The sequence below is a fragment of the Salmo salar genome, chromosome 24 (genome assembly GCF_965601325.2).
Source record: "Salmo salar chromosome 24, fSalSal1, whole genome shotgun sequence".
Lineage (NCBI taxonomy): Eukaryota > Metazoa > Chordata > Actinopteri > Salmoniformes > Salmonidae > Salmo > Salmo salar.
In genome coordinates, this window is record NC_138314.1 from 32365797 (window position 1) to 32387432 (window position 21636).

At 41.3% G+C, this 21636-nt stretch overlaps 1 protein-coding gene across 1 annotated transcript; it reads left to right on the top strand.

Moving 5' to 3' along the window:
• The first annotated feature begins 1109 nt into the window (after nt 1-1109).
• LOC106585654 (galactosylceramide sulfotransferase) lies at nt 1110-8361 on the top strand. Its single transcript, XM_014172085.3, has 3 exons — nt 1110-1493; nt 5531-5677; nt 5966-8361. The coding sequence occupies exons 2-3, from the start codon at nt 5550-5552 to the stop codon at nt 7119-7121; spliced, it is 1284 nt and encodes a 427-aa protein (XP_014027560.1). The 5' UTR covers nt 1110-1493; nt 5531-5549; the 3' UTR covers nt 7122-8361.
• Nucleotides 8362-21636: the final 13275 nt, after the last annotated feature.

The following is a 21636-nucleotide window of genomic DNA, read 5'->3' on the forward strand; positions in this document are numbered from 1 at the left end:
ATTAAAAAAAGCTTTTAGAAGCATAATCAATGTATAGCTTTGTCACGTCCTGACCAGTATAAGGTTAATTGGTATTGTAGTTTGGTCAGGACGTGGCAGAGGGTATTCGTTTTATGTGGTTCGGGGTGGTGTATTTTGTTAAAGGGGCATTTGGTTTAAGTATTCCGGGGTTTTTGGGCACTGTTTGGTTTTCAGGGATTCTATGATTTTGTCTAGTATGTCTGTTTCTATGTTTGGTTAATTGGGGTTGGGACTCTCAGTTGAAGGCAGGTGTTCTCTATCTGCCTTTGATTGAGAGTCCCATATATGAGGGTGTGTTTGTGTTTGTTATTTGTGGGTGATTGTTCTGTGTTGAGCTTTATGCTTTGCCAGACTGTTTGTTGTTCGTTCGTTCTAGTTCTTTGTTATTTTGGTGTTCATTTTGTATTTATTAAAAAGCAAGATGAGCATACACATACCTGCTGCGTTTTGGTCCTCCATTTCCAACGACAAGCTTCAAAATATAAATAGGCTGTTGGTCCTTTAATTTGAGAACGGTAACAGTTATCTGTTGTCCCTCCGAGTGAATTTAATTTAGGATTGTGGCTAGAATGTATTCTGTACTGTAACTGGGTTCGCCACAAAACAAAGACTACATGAAATGCAATACCCATTTCTTTTCAGTTTATTTGGAAAATAATCTATTGTCTGTCATTCCTAATAACAGCCATTATTTGTGTTATTTACAATAATCCATGGTTCGCATGCCTTAACTTAATATTTGTATATTCTATTCATCCAATTTTTGTAAAAAGTATCTACAGTATATGCAAAGCTTGCTAAAACAACTTTTGAGCAATACTGTAGTGAGACAGCAAGCTTGGAGAAGATGGCACAATCGAACACTTTGTGCCTTGGCTCTCTGCAATTGTTCTTTTTATACTATTTGCTACCCCTCCTATCAGCTTTCAGCTCAGACTAGTGTCTGCTCTCAATAGCCTTCTGTATGCAGCCAGAGAATAGAGCCCATGCCCTGGCCCCCTCTCTTTCTCTTTATCTCTTTCTCCATCTCTTCCTCTCCATCTCGTTCCCTCTTTCTTTTTCCCTTTGTGTCTCTCCCTCCCCTCTCTCGTTCTCTTTTAAACTCAAACAAGTGCAAGTCCTGACAGGGAGCCTGAAGTCAGTTGGCTGTATTCAACTGGATCTCGTTCAGAGTCGGAAGTGGAGCTGAAGAATCAGGTGTGCATAATATACAGAGGGAGAGAGCACCTGCCAGATGAATTGGCTTTCGGAGCGTTGGGCATAACATATGTAATGACAAGGAAAGCACTTGACCATGTGGCGGGGTTGTGACACCGTGTGTGACCCAACAAGAGCAGGCACAAGCCACCAGTGGACCGGACAGCTCCTCTGAGACGCACTGCTATGCACTCTGAGGAGAAACAACTGTCTTAGGTTTTAACTTCAGTTGCGTTTTTCATCTAACTGCAGTTGCGGGATTTATGCACAACAGGGTAAGTGTTATGTTTCACAAAGAGAATATGAGGATCATTTGAAAATTAAATGTATATTGTTTTTTGGTCTTATTCTTTGACAAACGGTTTAATAGAATGATCAGACTGTGCAACTATAATACATTTTTATCTCAAGTTTATCAGCTCTGAATTGTGAGCTGAAGAAAATTATGTTTCTGCCATGCGATAAAGCAGCCAATTTAGTTTCATTCAGACGAGTTCTTTGGGCATTGCCAATGTGATGGAGTGCATAGTAACTTTGCCCTCATTGAACGCTTACCTGAATGTCTCTTTGGGGTTCATTGTCCCGTATGCCGTCATGCATCGTATGTCATTATGTGCTTATGTGACTGAAGGTTATGACATCATTAGATAATGGATACGTTGCTGCTTATGCAATTTGTGGAGAGCGTGACTTTTACCTTTGACCTTCACCTTACGATTCAATTTGAATGGTATTGTATGCATAACTTCTTAGCACCTACTTATATCAGACCATACTAAGACAGTAGATACAATAAAACAGTACACATTAACAGACACCTGCCCAACAAACAATACAATGCCATTACAGTATAAAGTGGGGTCTGAAATTATTGAGCCTTGATAAAGAGCAAAAATGACTCTCTAAAATAAACAATTCAAATACTGGGCTACAGGTAACTTCCAAAATAATGGAAACGCTTGAGTAAATGAGGGATACACCTGTCAGGTGGGTGGACTATCGTGGCAATGGAGAAATGCTCGCTAAAAGGGATGTAAACAAATTTGTGCACAACATTTGTAAGAAATAATATTTTTGTGCTTTTGGAAAATTCCTGGGATCTTTTATTTCAGCTCATGAAACATGGGACCAACACTTTACATGTTGCGTTTATATTTTTGTTCAGTATAATATAATATAATTTCTAAACAATTTTGGGGATACAAAATAGCTCAGTATTTGAATAATTTATTTTACACAATAATTTTTGCTCATCTTTGTCAAGGTTGTCAATGATTTCTATATCACAGCCATCATTATCTGAAGTGATGACACCATTCGAGTTCAGAAATTGCCAGCAGGTGTTAAACGCAGGCCCCTGGTGGCTACTCAGGTTTAATTCCAGGTGCATCCCTCCCAGAGGCAGAGGAAGTGCTCAGCCTAACGAAGCACACATCTATCTATACCAAGGTCCATTTTCAGGTTAAACAGCTCCATGCAAAGTTCCCTATTCAGGAGGACTAGCGCTCAAATGTCTCCCATATATCCCAACGCCTGGGCTGGCTTTGGGGGCGGGGAGAATGTCCCTCATGTGCCTCCATAATGGCCCCTTCCTGAAGCTCCCTGACAAAGGAGCAAAAGACACTTTCTACTTAATCTACTTCATCACAGCTATTATCAGTAACAAAACATTTTCTTTTCCATCAGACAAAATATTTATCACACAAATGTCTGCAAAATTGGAACGGTGATTCTAGCTGATGTTAGACCCAGATGTTTCCATGAGATTCCAAAATTGTGGAAACTTGTTTTTGTTCTTTTCAAGGAGCCGTTTTGAGGAGAAACCTCAAACTTAAACAAAGATTTGGGAGCTTTCTGTGAAGTCAAGAGTATTGTGATAGAGCTTTCTAGATTTGGTTTGTCTTTAGTATAGTTTCTCCACACTGCTACAGGTGGAAACCGGGTGACCCATGTTACCTACTGAATGCTGACTTAGCCTCTGGGTCACTGTGGCTGCGTTTACACAGGTAGCCCAATATTTATATTTTTTCACTATTTCGTATTTTGACCAATAAGATCTGATGTGAAAAGATCTGTTGTGATTGGTCAAAAGACCAATTAGTGGTGGAAAAAATATCAGAATTGGGCTGCCTGTGTAAACACAGCCTGTGTGCAGTCCGATCGGATTACAGGCTGCAGGGTGAATAGCTGCAGACTCAGACTGGATCACTTTCCAGACCAATGCATTATTAATCTAAAGGATAGATGACACAGAAACACAGGGTATATCCGGCCTTGCTGTAGTGTAGCTTCACTGTTCAGATTAAAGGCACAGCGGTAACACTTTACTTAAAGCATGCAGGTGTAATGCTTATAACTTGTTATAAGTATGTTTAAGCCTTTATATGGTCTTACAATTAAGTCTCTATGTATAACATTTCAACTTAAATGATCATAAACTCATGAGTATGTAACTTTCATGATTAGGTGCTGAGACATACAGCTTCTTTGGACAATTTGCCATTGGGCAGTTTTCTAGGAATTGTATAAAGGATGCAGTATCAATCAATCAAATGTATTTATAAAGCCCTTCTTACATCAGCCGATGTCACAAAGTGCTGTACAGAATCCCAGCCTAAAACCCCAAACAGCAAGCAATGCAGATGTAGAAGCACGGTGGCTAGGAAAAACTCCCTAGAAAGGCTAGAACCTTGGAAGAAACCTAGAGAGGAACCAGGCTCTGAGAGGTGCCCAGTCCTCTTCTGGCTGTGCCGGGTGGAGATAATAACAGAACATGGCCAGGATATTCAAACGTTCATAGATGACCAGCAGGGTCAGATAATAATAATCACAGTGGTTGTAGAGGGTGCAACAGCACCTCAGGAGTAAATGCCAGTTGGCTTTTCATAGCCGATCATTCAGAGTTAGAGACAGCAGGTGCGGTAAAGGGTGAGTCCAAAACAGCAGGTCCGGGACAAGGTAGCACATCCAGTGAACAGTATGTGGGTTGAAACGATCAAGGAATGCACTTTTTCTTTTCTTTTTTACATTTGCTCAACATTAACCTAGTAGTTGATGTGAAGTTATGCTTTAAGTGAATGCCTTGGAAAAACAACAATATTGCGTAAAAAATGTATATGTCATTGAAAAACAGTGATCTAACAATAGCACATAACGTGAGAAATTTCTGTAACATTTGTCATAACCTGACATAATATGGTCATACCACTGTCATTACACATATATTTAGACCTGTTGTGACATATGTAGCATTATTTTATGGCCGGTAATGACCCCTACATAAGAGTGTCAAAACCCATGAAACCTACCACACAAGGCAACACCTTCCATTCCACCACAGCCTTCTTGTCAACAGTATGTTGTTATACAACATTTTCCATAATTGACCATATTCAATTATAAATGTCATTACGCGCACATTGATGTCATACATGCACCTACCTCAGTGCTCTGTTGCTGATGACTGGGATGAACACAGGAGCAGATTTCAGGAGCAGGACTAGACACCCTCTTTTTGACTGATGACTGACATAAGGGCATGTACGTTAGAGGCCTATCTGGCTTATATGATTATGGTGGTCATAATGCTTCTTGACAGTGTCATAAAGTGTATTTTCTTAGTCCAAGTAAAGTGACACAGGATGGTCCTAATTCTTCTTGACAGTGTCTTAAAGTGTATTTTCTACATGTTTTTGATGAAAAAAACATGACTGATTAATTCATTACAACAACAACAAAGGAGTTAAGAAACAAACTTTCAAATGAAAGGAAACTTATTTGCAGAGAAAAAACCCATTTTAATAAATGTGGGTTTGACACTCGTATGTAGGTGTCATAACCAGCCATAAAAAAAGCACAATAATTGTCACAACAGGTGTAAATATATGGGTAATGACAGTGTTATGACAATATTATGACAGATTATGACAAGTTATGTTAACTGTTGTGACTTTATGACATGGTTACGACTGTGTCATAATGTGTTAGGACACTGGGTGTCAAGTAAAGTGTTAACGAAATTTCAATTATGCCTAGAGATTATCCTCAACAGATTGAACAGAGTGGATTTCTAAGAGTTGTTCCATTACCAGAGGCACACAATGTACTAATTAGAAACAGCCATCTGACTGAGCTGCTGTGTGTACCCAAATAATTGGTCACAGGAGACAGTGGATCCAAGGGACTTGCAGAATCCATGTCAATGAAAAAGTTGAGGTCATCGATGAACCATAACCTTAGAAGATTTCAGGACCGCCAGTCCATTGTTTTGGTACACTGGATAACTTAAACTTAACTTACATCTTTGCTTCAGATAACGTCTATTTGGGACCATGGTTGGCAAGCAGGGGAGGCAATGGAGGTCGATGTGCAAAGGCCTTGTCTTGGGTACCCTACTTACCAGCTGTATGGTCCTGGTCTACTTCCTTTCCGCTCCACAGTCCCACTTCAACCTGCCTGAGTAAGCCTCATCCATACTCTTCTTACTGGGGGGGTGTTGGTGCAATGGTTGGGCATCCTTTGAAGTATATATTGCATCAACAACATTCAGTAGCAATATACATGTATATGATATAGCCCACAGATGATACAGATACTTTTATTTGCCATATGAATGATGGTAGTACGCTACTGTACTATGAGAGGCAAAAGGAGTTTTGCAGTCTTCTACAACATTGCATGATGGTAAATCAGTCTATAACATTGGTAATTTGATAATGTGTTGTATTTGTACGCGTGCTCTCCATAGGGGTCCAGTGCCTTACTCCTGTTCCCATCGACCTGCTCAAGCCCACACCAGACTTATCAAAAACAGCTCCCACCATGCACCGGGGCAGACAGGCATCTGCACTCCCAAAGTGGACATCATGTTCATGAAAACCCACAAGACAGCCAGCAGCACACTCCTCAACATCCTCTTCCGATTCGGAGAGAAGCACCGGCTCAAGTTTGCCTTCCCAAATAGCCGTAACGACTTCTTCTACCCCTACCCATTCCAGCGCTCCCAGGTCAAGGACTACAGGCCTGGCATGTGCTTCAATATCATCTGCAACCACATGCGCTTCAACGCACCTGAGGTAGCCAAGGTGCTCCCTACAGACACCTCCTATATCACCATCCTCAGAGACCCGGCTGAGCTCTTTGAATCCTCCTTCCACTACTTTGGCCGCCTGGTGCCCGTGACCTGGAAAATCCCAGGCGAGGACAAGGTGGGGGAGTTCCTGCGTGACCCCCGCCACTACTTTGACCCCAATGGCTTCAACTCCTTCTACCTCAAGAATCTGCTGTTCTTCGACTTTGGGCAGGACAACACTCTGGAGCTGGGCGACCCGCAGGTAGAGGAGGGCATCCGGGCCATCGCAGGCCGCTTCCAGCTGGTCATGCTGGTGGAGCACTTTGACGAGTCCCTCATGCTGCTCAAGGACGCCCTCTGCTGGGAGATGGACGACCTGCTCTTCTTCAAGCTCAACGCCCGGAAGGGCTCCACCGTGTCTAAACTGACCCCGGAGCTGAGGGCCAAGGCCCTGGAGTGGAACGCCGTGGACTGGAGGCTTTACCAACACTTTAATGTCACCTTCTGGAGGAAGGTGGAGGCATATGGACGCCAGCGAATGGCCGACGATGTGGCGGAGCTCCAGAGGAGGAACGCAGTGATGGCGGACATCTGTATCGAGGGAGGCCATGCTGTGGACGCAGGGAGGATCCAGGAGACAGCCATGCAGCCCTGGCAGCCCATCGGGGAGAAGTCAATCATGGGCTACAACCTGAAAAATAATGTGGACAAGGCCCACCGCAAGCTGTGCCTTAAGATGCTCACCCCAGAGCTGCAGTACCTGACAGAGCTGGGGGTCAACCTTTGGATCACTAAACTGTGGGGTCATGTGAGAGATGTGATCAACTGGTGACTAGAGAGTGACTAGAGAGACATGAGCGAGAGGGGCCAAGAGAAAGCGGCTGTGCGTGCGTGCCTGCTTGTGTGAGAGCCCCTATTGGATTGCATAGCCTCCAAGGCCTGAATGCCTGCAGAAGATCATAAGGGGTTTGGTTTTGCATAGCCTCCTCAATCATGGCATGATGAACTCTTCCTCTGTGTCAGCAGTATTGACTTGTTTGCCTTAAATACAGTACATGTTTGCAGTGTGTAATGTACCTGATAGGTGTACAACCGCAACGTTTGCGTCAGACTCTGAAGATAAGCATAAGCATCCCTCTTTAAAACGTATGTGTTTATAGGTATAGTATACTGAATGCCCTTTATACCCTCAGCCCTGCCAATCTTAGAGTATTTTTGAAATAAAGACGAAATTAAAAAGATGACTGTTGATTTGATTTATCAAGGTTGTTCGCAAAGTTAATAGTTAAAAAAATGATGTCTTGATGTGCATTTTGCTTTACTTTTCAAAACGTATATCTAGAAATGACATCATCTCTAGTTTACACCCACTTTAGAAGTCATGTTTGTAACAACATAATTGTAATAACACCAGGTCATGTAATAACTTTTAATATTGTACTACTTTACACCCACTTTAGAAGTCATGCTTGTAACAACAGATAATTGAAATAACACCATGTCATGTAATATCTTAATAATGTACTACCTGTTCTGGATTATGTTATAAATCGGCAGATAACGTAATTGTTGAACAGATACATAATACCTTTTTCTTGATAACGTAATAATATAACATTTTTCTGTGATTATTCTGTGAATAAAAAAGTAGTAGACCAATTAGTAAAACATCTGTATAAAAAAGATCAGAAATAGGCTGCCCATGTGATTCAGTTAAACCGGCAGCATGCCGACCTTACCCTGTCTCTGTCTCCCAAACAGGAGTATGTAGCTTGGTCAGGGTGGGATAGCTCAGCACATCGGCTCTTTTCTATCCATTGCTTCTGTCTTTGATTGGTCGGCTTCGGGGAGGAGGAGGAGGAGCGTGGTTGGCAAGGGAAATAGGTGTGGGCAATAAGTAACTAAAAGACATACAACATTATTGTAGATAGATGAGTATAGAATAAGACGAAAGGTAGAAATATAAGATGTTTTTTACTTGTTCTTTATTTTCTTCATGTATTTAAAGGTTTGGGCTACTACCCCTTTGGGTGTGATTTGTCTTGCTTCTTGTTTTGTCAATTGTTTTGCTTCTTTTCTTCTTGATGGGTATCATTTGGCTTTCCATGTGTTAAGTTTAAGGCTGAGCGTTTAGATCTGAGTCTGGGTCCGGGAAAGGTTCAGGTGGTGGCTTGGATAGGAACCTTGTTTTGGGTAAGGGGTACGGGAGGTTGGGTACGGACTCAATTTAGGGTAACTAAGGGGTAAGTTGTGTAGTTTTCTTTTAGGACAGGTGTTCAGTAGGGTGGAGAGAGGAGTGTCCTTGTAATGAATGCTTCTTCAATTGTTTTCTTTAGTGATAGGTTATATTTTACTTTGGAAATGTATTGTTTTCCTAACAGGTCCAGGCATTCAGTGATGGTTTTCATGCCAGAGATATCATGGAGGTAGGTAACAGTTAAGTTGCTTGGGAGGAGGTAGACTGCTCTTATTGCGGTGTTCTGCATGACTTGTTTGTTTTTGAGTATGGCTGATGACATTATCCAGGCTGGGGAGGAGTACTCGAAAACAGGCCTGATGTAGCTCCGGTACACTTTCAGTAATGTAGTTGGAGCTGCTCCGGGACTCCTCCCACACAGGGCTTTTAGATGGTTTATTCTTATTTTTCTTTCTGTTTCGAGGTTTTGAATGTGCATTATCCATTTCATATCTTGCTGGAATGTCACCCCCAGGAACTTAGCATTTTTTTCTGTCTTTAGGTTTTTTCTTTAATGGACGGTATAATTGATCAATGCACCATCATACCAGGTAATTTAATGCTTAAAAACAAAAAAAGGATGAATAAGATTTTTGGCTACAGACGTGCCATTTCTTACCGATATCTACAGCTTTGGTCCAAAAACAAATCTTGTGAAATTACTTCAACACATACTGGAGTTCTGCCAATAACAAGTGGCTAGCTTAACTACCAAACTAGCTATGTTTGTTGCGGAGTGCATGACCAGAATGACACGTCGATGAACCACCAAAGGCACACCCCATTTCTGTTAGAACATTTAGAAAGAGGTGTTGGACAGTTTTTTTGTGCCAATAGTAGACCTTTAATTAAAGTCCAGGTAGCAGATAATGAACACTAAGGGTGGGTTGCACCAACATGGATTAACTCTTAAACTGGGCTAAATCAAGGTTTATCTGTTAATCTTGTTGCACCAAATGTTAAACCTAGTTTAAAATGAATCCTAGTTAAATTAAATCCTTCCTCTAATCGAAGTTTAGTTTTCACTTTAAACTTAGATTAATTTTAAGCCTGTTGCTCAATGAATTAAAATATATATATAAACTAAGCTTGGAGGTTAATTCTAAACTGCCACTTGAGATGGTTTAACTGGTAAAATGGCAGGATATCTACTGTGGAGAGACCAAAACGAGTTTCTCTGTCACGTCGGTATAAAGGGTCGGGAGACAGGCGCAGGAATGCGTAATAGTTTTTTTTATTATACCTAAATTACAGCATGCTGTGTAAAGGCAAGGGGACGAACACCAAACAAACAGTATACAAAACACAGGGTAAAACCCAAACAAAAGAGCGAGGAGTACCTTGAATAAATAACACAAGCGCACAATGATTATCACACGGGACGAGACCCGTAATCATCTGCAATACACAATGGCACGAAAGGCAAAACACACAGCACAGGTACTCACACGCACCAACGGACGTTGTAACAATAACCGACCGGACACTGGTAAACCAAGGACACACTTATACAATTACTAATAACTGGGAATAGGGGCCAGGTATGCGTAATGAAAGTTCTGGAGGGATCCGTGACATCCTCAGAGAATAATTAGAGACAGGTTGAATCCTGTTGAGTTTTATGATAATTAACTTATTATTAGTGGGCTATTTACGTGCCCATTTTGTACAACAATTGAATTGGGGCTTATGATATGCCCAACCTTGGTACGAATTATGATGTTATGTACATTTTAACGTGCATTATAGGCATTGATATTTACCAGTTATTTATGCTTACTAAATATTTGTGGGTCAAGTTGTCCGTCGTCATCATAGGGGTTATGGAGAGGGGCAAACTATTGGGGAATCATTTTGCATATCTTTTGGGTGATAGGATCAATTCCCTTGGACAGAGGCCCCCCTCCGATTTGGGTCCCTCTTCTCTTTAATCCGTGTCGATCCATTACATTTGTCGCATAAAATGGCCCAGGCAGTTGTGTTGTCTGTCTTTTTATCCTCCAGTATGTTACTAAATTCCTCCATCAGCTCCGACAAGAGTTTTTTTTTCATTAGCGGAGACATTTTAACTTATTTGACGTGGCATGATCAGGTGGCTAGCGGAAAAATAATAAAATGGCTAAATAACATTAAGTAATGACAATAATAAATAACATTGTATGCTAGCTAGTTTGGTTTATAAACTAGCTAGCTACAGTAGCTAACGTTAGCTAACAAATTAGTTTTCTGTCTAGTACTGGCAAATAACGGATTTTAATTTCAAATCAGCCAACACATGAGAACCTTTCCCGATGGAGTTGCAGTAGTTCTAACCAAATATTGTTATTAGTTATTAAGGAAGAGCAACTTTGTGGCCTCATTTGTCAAGTCGGCTAGCTACTTCATTTCAACTCACAAAATACCTCATGTATTGGTGTAACATGTCACTAGTCGTAGTTTAAAACCATTAATCATAGATTTACTGATCCAGATTTAAAAATTAAGTGGTGCAACACGTCTCTGAATAGTTATAAACCTAGATTTACAAAACCTAGATTAGCTCTAATTCTAGATTAATTTAAACCATATTGGTGCAACCCACCCATTGTCTTTTGTTTGGAGAGCACCTGATTACGCTTAGAGGTAGACCTATTGGCTATCTGGCATGCGCGCAAATGTAGGCATATACAGTAGGGGGAAAAAGTATTTGATCCCCTGCTGATTTTGTACGTTTGCCCACTTACAAAGAAATTATCAGTCTATAATTTTAATGGTAGGTTTATTTGAACAGTGAGAGACAATAACAACAAAAAAATACAGAAAAACGCATGTCAAAAATGTTATAAAATGATTTGCATTTTGATGAGGGAAATAAGTATTTGACCCCTCTGCAAAACATGATTTAGTACTTGGTGGCAAAACCCTTGTTGGCAATCACAGAGGTCAGACGTTTCTTGTAGTTGGCCACCAGGTTTGCACACATCTCAGGAGGGATTTTGTCCTACTCCTCTTTGCAGATCGTCTCCAAGTCATAAAGGTTTCGAGGCTGACGTTTGGCAACTCGAACCTTGAGCTCCCTCAACAGATTTTCTATGGGATTAAGGTCTGGAGATTGGCTAGGCCACTCCAGGACCTTAATGTGCTTCTTCTTGAGCCACTCCTTTGTTGCCTTGGCCGTGTGTTTTGGGTCATTGTCATGCTGGAATACCCATCCACGACCCATTTTCAATGCCCTGGCTGAGGGAAGGAGGTTCTCACCCAAGATTTGACAGTACATGGCTCCGTCAAATGATGCGGTGAAGTTGTCCTGTCCCCTTAGCAGAAAAACACCACCAAAGCATAATGTTTCCACCTCCATGTTTGACGGTGGAGATGGTGTTCTTGGGGTCATTGGCAGAATTCCTCCTCCTCCAAACACGGCGAGTTGAGTTGATGCCAAAGAGCTCCATTTTGGTCTCATCTGACCACAACACTTTCACCAGTTGTCCTCTGAATCATTCAGATGTCCATTGGCAAACTTCAGATGGGCATGTATATGTGCTTTCTTGAGCAGGGGGACCTTGCGGGCGCTGCAGGATTTCAGTCCTTCATGGCATAGTGTGTTACCAATAGTTTTCTTGGTGACTATGGTCCCAGCTGCCTTGAGATCATTGACAAGATCCTCCCGTGTAGTTCTGGGCTGATTCCTCACCGTTCTCATGATCATTGCAACCCCACAAGGTGAGATCTTGCATGGAGCCCCAGGCCGAGGGATATTGACAGTTCTTTTGTGTTTCTTCCATTTGCGAATAATCGCACCAACTGTTATCACCTTCTCACCAAGCTGCTTGGCGATGGTCTTGTAGCCCATTCCAGCCTTGTGTAGGTCTACAGTCTTGTCCCTGACATCCTTGGGTAGCTCTTTGGTCTTGGCCATGGTGGAGAGTTTGGAATCTGATTGATTGATTGCTTCTGTGGACAGGTGTCTTTTTTACAGGTAACAAGCTGCGGTTAGGAGCACTCCCTTTAAGAGTGTGCTCCTAATCTCAGCTCGTTACATGTATAAAAGACACCTGGGAGCCAGAAATCTTTCTGATTGAGAGTGGGTCAAATACTTATTTCCCTCATTAAAATGCAAATCAATTTATAACATTTTTGACATGCGTTATTCTGGATATTTTTGTTGTTATTCTGTCTCTCACTGTTCAAATAAACCTACCATTAAAATGATAGACTGATCCTTTCTTTGTCAGTGGGCAAACGTACAAATCAGCAGGGGATCAAATACTTTTTTCCCCCACTGTAAATGTGCCCATTTGGGGCTCTGACAGTATTTCTGATTTGGCTTAATTCACCACCACTAAAGAGCTGTGGAGCTTCTCAAAGTAATGTTTTCTTCACCTGTCGTGGAAATTCTAACCAACTGTGAGAGACTTTGTAATTTCTTCAAACAATCAATCTTCATTATAAGATTTGCAAAAATGGAGCAGTTTAACTATCGCACAACAGGTGCAACAGTCAAGAGCCCATCAAACAAGAGTTGGGTCTCAGCCTTTATATGAAAGTTCATTCATAAACTTAGGATACACTACACACTTGTATGCTGTAGCCTAGTGGAGACCAATATCTATCTTGTGTTATTAAGCTATATAAAACGGTTGTTGATGTGTATAGCTGCATTTCAGATACATTTTTGTACATTTGAATGTTGCAGTAATAGGACCTAGGCCTACAGCGTTTGAGCGATCGTGAAAGAACATTATTTTAGATAGCAAGCCCTGATCCCAATGACTCGACTTCACCCGCATGGAGAGAAAGAGAACTGCTAATTTTTAGCAACTCACAAGGCTCATTTGAATTTCCTGATGCATCAGGAAGATTCTCTGCGACGAAAGAGTGATCAAATTAAGATCCAACATCCTTGTGTATACGAAACAATAATATAGACACAACATGTAAGGTGTTGGTCCCATGTTTCATGAGGTGAATATGCACAAAAAGCTTATTTCTCTCAAAAGTTGTGCACAAATCTAATTTGCCAAGATAATCCATCCACCTGACAGATGTGGCATATCAAAAAGCTGATTAAACAGCATGTTTTATAAAAAAATGTACATATTTATCTGATTTGTTGGATGTTTGACAATTATATACTTAACTAAACAGTAAGACATTTCTCTTCTGTTAAATGTGTGAACTGAGAGGAGCCTAAAAACCTACAGCTGGCATTCCATAGATGTGGTGTGTAGATAGAGATAGCCTGGAGGAACAGAACAAATGCCTCAGTATTCCTAATTATCCTGGCATCTGGGAGACAACACCAGAGGCAGATGATCAGAGGATGAACCCAAAGTGGCTTATGGTGCCCCCCAATCTATATGGGAGGGTTGAACCAGCCATGACTAAGCATTCTTGGTATCAGCTATATAAGAAAAAGGGAAGGCTACTGTTGGGCTGACTGGTCTCATTATTGCAATAATTAATCAATATTGAATAAAGATGATTGTTTGAAGAAATGACAAAGTCTCTCTCACTTGATTAGAATATTCCACCACAATATTTGGCGACCCAGATGGGACACCAAACTCCATCTGCTGACGGCTCCTGAGGACCTGGGTTTAACTGTGCACGGTGCCACACTTAGTGGTTTGAGGGAAACCCGCTCTCCACTGAAGAAGCCAGGGACCTGCCTAAGATCTGAAGGAGGGAGCCAGGTGGGTGGTTACGGTGTTCCCGAACAGACAGATAAATATGGTGAGACTGACTTTTATTGGAAACCATTCAAAAATATATACAGTATCTCACAAAAGTGAGTACACCCCTCACATTTTTGTAAATATTTGAGTATATCTTTTCATGTGACACTGAAGAAATGACACTTTGCTACAATGTAAAGTAGTGAGTGTATAACAGTGTAAATTTGCTGTCCCCTCAAAATAACACAACACACAGCCATTAATGTCTAAACCGCTGGCAACAAAAGTGAGTACACCCCTAAGTGAAAATATCCAAAAGCACAACAGTTGGGCACTGTGGTGTTGAACACTCGGCTGTAGTCAATGAACAGCATTCTCACATTGGTGTTCCTTTTGTCCAGGTGGGAAAGGGCAGTGTGGAGTGCGATTGAGATTGCGTCATCTGTGGATCTTTTGAGGCGGTATGCGAATTGGAGTGGGTCTAGGTTATCCGGGAGGATGCTGTTGATGTGTGCCATTCCCAGCCTTTCAAAGCACTTCATAGCTACTGACGTGAGTGCTACGGGGCGGTATTCATTTTGGCTGGTTACCTTCGCTTCCTTGGGCACAAGGACTATGGTGGTCTGCTTGAAACATGTAGGTATTACAGACTCAGTCAGGAAGAGGTTGAAAATGTCAGTGAAGAAACTTGCCAGTTGGTCCGCGCCTGCTTTGAGTACACGTCCTGGTAATCCATCTGGCCCTGCGGTTTTGTGAATGTTGACCTGTTTAAAGGTCTTGCTCACATCGGCTACCAACAGCATTACCACACAGACATCTAGAACAGCTGGTGCTCTCGTGCATGCTTCAGTGTTGCTTGCCTCGAAGCGAGCATAAAAGGCATTTAGGTCGTCTGGTAGGCTCGCGTCACTGGGCAGCTCGTGTCTGGGATTCTCTTTGTAGTCTGTAATGGTTTTCCAGCCCTGCCACACCCGACGAGTGTCAGAGCCGGTGTAGTAGTATTCAATCTTAATCCTGTATTGACGCTTTGCTTGTTTGATGGTTCTTCTGAGGGCATAGCGGGATTCTTATAAGCGTCCAGATTATTGTCCCGCTCCTTGAAAGTGGCAGCTCTAGCCTTTAGCTCGATGCGGATGTTGCCTGTAATCCATGTCATCTGACCACTTCCGTATTGAGCAAGTCACTGGTACTTCCTGCTTTAGTTTTTGCTTGTAAGTAGGAATCAGGATATAATTATCGTCGGATTTGCCAAATGGAGGACGAGGAGAGCTTTGTATGCATCTCTGTGTGTGGAGTAAAGGTGGTCTAGAGCTGTTTTTCCCTCTGGTTACACGTGACATGCTGGTAAAAATTTGGTAAAACTGATTTAAGTTTGCCTGCATTAAAGTCCCCGGCCACAAGGAGCGCCGCTTCTGGGTAAGCATTTTCTTCTTTGCTTATGGCTTTATAGAGTTGGTTGAGTGCGCTCTTAGTGCCAGCATCGGTCTGTGGTGGTAAATAGACGGCTACGAATGATATAGATGAGAACTCTCTTGGTAGATAGTGTGGTCTACAGCTTATCATAAGGTACTCTACCTCAGTCGAGCAATACCTCGAGACTTCTTTAATATTAGACACAGCGCACCAGCTGTTATTGACAAAAAGACACTCACCCCCACCCCTCGTCTTACCAGACATAGCTTCTCTGTTCTGCTGGTGCATTGAAAATCCCTCCAGCTCTATATTGTCCATGTCGTCATTCAGCCACGACTCGGTGAAACATCGGATATTACAGTTCTTAATGTCCCATCGGTAGGATAATCGTAATCGTAGGTCATCCATTTTATTTTCCAATGATTGAATGTTAGCAAGTAGAATTGATGGCAATGGGAATTTACACACTCACCTACGGATTCTAAAAAGGCAGCCTGATCTGCATCCCCTTTTCCTCCATCTTTTCTTCACGAAGTGGATCTGGGCCTGTTCCCGGGAGAGCAGTATATCTTTCTCGTCGGACTCGTTAAAGGAAAAAGCTTCTTCCAGTCCGTGGTGAGTAATCCCAGTTCTGATGTCCAGAAGTTATTTTCGGTCATAAGAGGCAGTAGCAGCAACATTATATACCAAATAAGTAAAAAAATAAGTTACAAACAACGCAAAAAAACTAACAAAATAGCACAATTGATTACGGGCCTGTAAAATGTCAGCCCTTCTCTTCGCCGCCATTTTAGTGATATTAGATAATATTCTATAAGAGCAACAGGAGCTCAATCAGTAGAAAATGTGAGATGTCGGTACTCAAGCATTACTTCTTATCCCTTGGGCAAATAGCCTACAGCTGTGTCTGTCCTGAGCTCACTGGCACGGGAAACTGAGGGCCCAGAATATTTTATACAATTTTGCAAGTTCGCTAGTGCAAGATTCTGGCGAGACCCATATTAATAGTTGATACAATGTTTGAAGTTGTTTGCAGACAGGCCACACGTAGCCAATGTGATTTATAGGATATTTTTTTTTATCAGGATATTTTCGACCTCCAGGCTGTAGTTTTATTTGTTGGCTTCATGTAGGCTATTTTTACATAGTTGGCAATGGAAATAGAAGTTACGTTTTAGGTTTGTATCATTTTCATTTAGATTTGGCTAGAATTTTGATTAACCACATGACAATGATTTTGAGATATGAAGACGTTATTATAAATTACATGAAACTGCTCCACAAAAATGTGCATATGAAAACCATAACTGCACGCAGATCAGTATAAATGGTAAGTAACATTTGCATTCCACATGTAGCCTATTATCGGAAACTTCAGGAGAGTATTGGCAGAATCTGTGAAAGCCAGCAGGAGAGGGAGGAGAATGATTGGGTCAGGTTACGTTTTTTTTCTTCTGGTTATCTAGATCTCTGGCTCCCTCTTGTGTCTTATTTCATCAAACAGTAAGACAAGCTTAATGCATATAAACTCAACAAAAAAAGAAACGGCCCTTTTTCAGGACCCTGTCTTTCAAAGATAATTCGTAAAAATCCAAATAACTTCACAGATCTTCATTGTAAAGGATTTAAACACTGTTTCCCATGCTTGTTCAATTAACCATAAACAATTAATGAACATGCACCTGTGGAACGGTCGTTAAGACACTAACAGCTTACACACGGTAGGCAATTAAGGTCACAGTTATGAAAACTTAGGACATTAAAGAGGCCTTTCTACCGACTCTGAAAAACACCAAAAGAAAGATGCCCAGGGTCCCTGGTCATCCGTGTGGATGTGCCTTAGGCAGGCTGCAAGGAGGCATGAGGACTGCAGATGTGGCCAGGGCAAGAAATTGTAATGTACGTACTGTGAGACGCCTAAGACAGTGCTACAGGGAGACAGGATGGACAGCTGATTGTCCTCGCAGTGGCAGACCATGTGTAACAACACCTGCACAGGATCGGTACATCCGAACACCACACCTGCGGGACAGGTACAGGATGGAAACAACAACAGCACGAGTTACACCAGGAATGCACAATCCCTCCATCAGTGCTCAGACTGTTCGCAATAGGCTGAGAGAGGCTAGACGGAGGGCTTGTAGGCCTGTTGTAAGGCCGGGTGAATGTCGGTTTCGAGTTTATCGTCGAAGGAATGAGCGTTACACTGAGGCTTGTACTCTGGAGTGGGATCGATTTGGAGGTGGAGGGTCCGTCATGTTCTGGGGCGGTGTGTCACAGAATCATCGGACTGAGCTTGTTGTCATTGCAGGCAATCTCAACGCTGTGCGTTACAGGGAAGACATCCTCTTCCCTCATGTTGTACCCTTCCTGCAGGCTCGTACTGACATGACCCTCCAGCATGACAATGCCACCAGCCATACTGCTCGTTCTGTGCATGATTTCCTGCAAGACAGGAATGTCAGTGTTCTGCCATGACCAGCGAAGAGCCCGGATCTCAATTCAATTGAGCACGTCTGAGACCTGTTGGATCGGAGGGTGAGGGCTTTGGTCATTCCCTCCAGAAATGTCTGTGAACTTGCAGATGCCTTGGTGGAAGAGTAGGGAATCATCTCACAGAAAGAACTGGCAAATCTGGTGCAGTCCATGAGGAGATGCGCTGCAGTACATAATGCAGCTGGTGGTCACACCAGATACTGACTGTTACTTTTGATTTTGACCCCCCCTGTCTTCAGGGACACATTATTCCATTTATGTTAGTCACATGTCTGTGGAACTTGTTCAGTTTATGTCTCAGTTGTTAAATCTTGTTATGTTGTATACAAATATTTACAAATGTTAAGTTTGCTAAAAATAAACGCAGTTGACAGTGAGAGGATGTTTCTTTTTTTGCTGAGTTTAGTTGATTTTATTAAGACACATAGGGTGTGTCTATAAATGGAAAAATACAAGTTTAAACATTTTGACTAATAGATTGGTTGAAAGAACCGGTCGACCAAGATTAGTTTTTGTCGGGGACAGCCCCAATTACCTTTAAATGTTGCACAACTTTGTTAATCATAAAAATCTAAATTATTATGATAAAAATCTAAAAGTTACAATTAAACTAATGTGAGACCACCAGCCTCTGCCATATGGACACATTGATACACTGTGATCCATTAGCAGTTAAATAAATTAAATAAATTAATGCGTGCATGGAACTCAGAGATAGTCTATAGGCCAATGCAGCAGTAGGCCAATTTACCTTGCCAACTAAGTAAAAATACATAAAGCCGACAAATAAAAACAGTAGAACATTCAGGCTCTTTCAATCTATATTCATCGCTCTACTCTGCCTGTCTGCCTCTCTTTCAGTGTGTCTTGACTTGAACTATAGCTAGTGAAGTACAACATTGTATCAAATCAATCAACTGGGCACAGCCGTAGCTGTCGCTAGCGAACTTGCAACATTAGGTATGTTTCCATTAACTTGTCCAGTAATTTTTGCATAGAAAATAGATGCGACAATTCCCTGCTATTGAATCAAACTAGCCTTCTCCGGGCCATCAGTAGGCAGGTTTCCATTGACCCAGGTTTATTCACTAAAAGCAATGTTGCAAAACAAAGAAAATCATTGCGACATGTGTAAAGGAAATGGCAGATAAAGGACACATTTTCTAAAGATCAAAAACATTTTATCAGTTCCACAGGGGTGGATTTTTCTTTTGTCAAACTTTCTTTATTGCAACAAGTGATGATGGAAACGGTGTTTTTCAAATGAATGATGATTGCCAAATATTTTTTGAAGGTTACACGGGGCACAGATGTCATCGCGTAACTATAAGATCCACTCAAAATGTAATTCTAATTGCCTACTGGTTGCAAAATCCTTTTTAAAAATAAAAAGTATGTTTCTTTGCAGGACAATGATGGCTCTGACTTTCAAGAATATCTGAATTGCTTCGCCTTGCTTTTATGGTTGGCTGGCAAGTTTCCCCATCCAATTATCTACAGGAGTGCATGTTTTCCCATGGCATGGACCGTGGCGATACGTTGGCACATGAGAATCAGTGGCATGTATTAAAAAAATGTACCAAGAAAAATACAAAATAATGTAGCTTTTGTCTCTCTATGTTTCATAATTTTCCTTAAATTCGCAAGAGGTTGAATGTATCTATTTAGAGAAAGCATCCAAGCGAGTGAAAAAGCGCCCCTCTGGCTCTGCATGTGTAGCCCATCTATCTGGTCAAAAATACATTGTTGCCACCTGTGGCATTGAATGCAAGGGATGCCAATTTGGCCTCCCTTGATAAAATGGTATACAATAATAGCCATTCAGCATTGAGCTAAACTGAGTGAGCTCAACTGTGAATGGTCCTGGTGCACCAAAAAAAAGTGTCAAGGGAAGCCAGTTTGGATTTGGCTTCACACCAATCATATCGAGAGCAAAATGTAATTGACAGAAAAATCTTGAATTGTTGCATCTTGTTGTGTTGTTGTCCTCCGGTGTCTAGCTAGCTAGTTAAAATTGTCCCTTTCCTAAATTAGCTATTGTTGGAGATAGGGATTTGGATTTGTGGATTTACTTAATTCTCCATACTATCCAATGATTATATAGGCAATTATGATCCAACCATAAGAGGATGGAAGTTCAATATGTAGCTAGCTGTAGTAGGCTAATGTTAATGACCTGGCCTGGCGCATTGTTGCCCAAGAAAGTAAGTTAGGCTAGCGAGCAAGCATTTTAGCCAGGTAGCCTAGGACAACAACAACTAAAAGCATGTGCTGTATGACAGTCTAAGCATAGGTGATTTGATTATGTTGAAATGGTGCTGGAATAATGGAGGCAGCTCCTGTTTTCTTTGCGACTCGCAGGACCTCTCCGTGGTTCTAAATTAATAGTTGTTTAGTAGTCCAAAAATGTCAGAAACATTAACTTGCTTGACCATGCTATAGGCCAAGTAACTGTTTGCTACAGGCAATATGCTTTGTGGACTTCACCGGACAGAGGTTGCTCTCTGGTTTTGTGATGAAACAAGGTGTGGTTTACTTTATTCTGCCAGTGTGTCTATATATCATGGTGGCAAGGTATATGAACTAACAGGTTATAGAGCAAACAACGCAATTAATACATACTGTAGTTTGTAATATGACATTTTTTCTGGCTTGGCTTCCGCAGTGATTTTACCCACGTACCAATACTGATGAGAATTATTAGGATATAGCAAATATATGTCAGTTATTGCATTCTACCCATGCTGGCTTTCGGGGACTACCTGAGACATGAAACAGATAGGTGGGAGGGTATACAGGCTGTCGCCAATTTATTAATGCGCAATTTGCCTAAATGGGTAATGGAAACACTTCAACAGCTACATTTTTATTCAACACTGTAGTTTTTTGCGAGAAACAAAATATATTGGTGTGACGTCGTTACTTTCAGCTGTTTTCATCGATAGAAGATAGTTAAATGGAAACGTACCCTAGCAGGCAATTGTCACATCTCTTTTCTAGGCAAATGTTCTAAGTGTGATCAAAAAAATCACTGGACAAGCTAATTGAAACATAGCTTTACTGAACAAAAATATAAAAGCAACATGGGACAATTTCAAAGATTTTACTGAGTTACAGTTCATGTAAGGAAATCAGTCAATTGAAATAAATGCACTAGGCACTAATCTATGGTTTTCACATGACTGGGAATACAAATATGCATATGTTGGTCACAGATGCCTTAAAAAAAAGTAGGGGCATGGATCAGAAAATCTGTCAATATCTGGTGTGATCACCATATGCCTCATGCATATTTCCAAGATGGTGTAGCAGCAAGACGTGTTTGTTTTTGTCCCGTGTAAATATTCAGCTTTTTTCGTTTTTCTGTATACATTTCAACCTCTTTTTCCATTTTCGATTTAAATATACCTTCCTGCAACCCACCTTACCCAACGTGGTACAGATCTGCTATTTATTTTTTTTACCATATAACTGGAACCTCCATCAGAAGCTAGCCTTCAGCAGCTAGCCAGCTAATTAGCTTCTAGTTATTTAGTCATTGTTAGCCA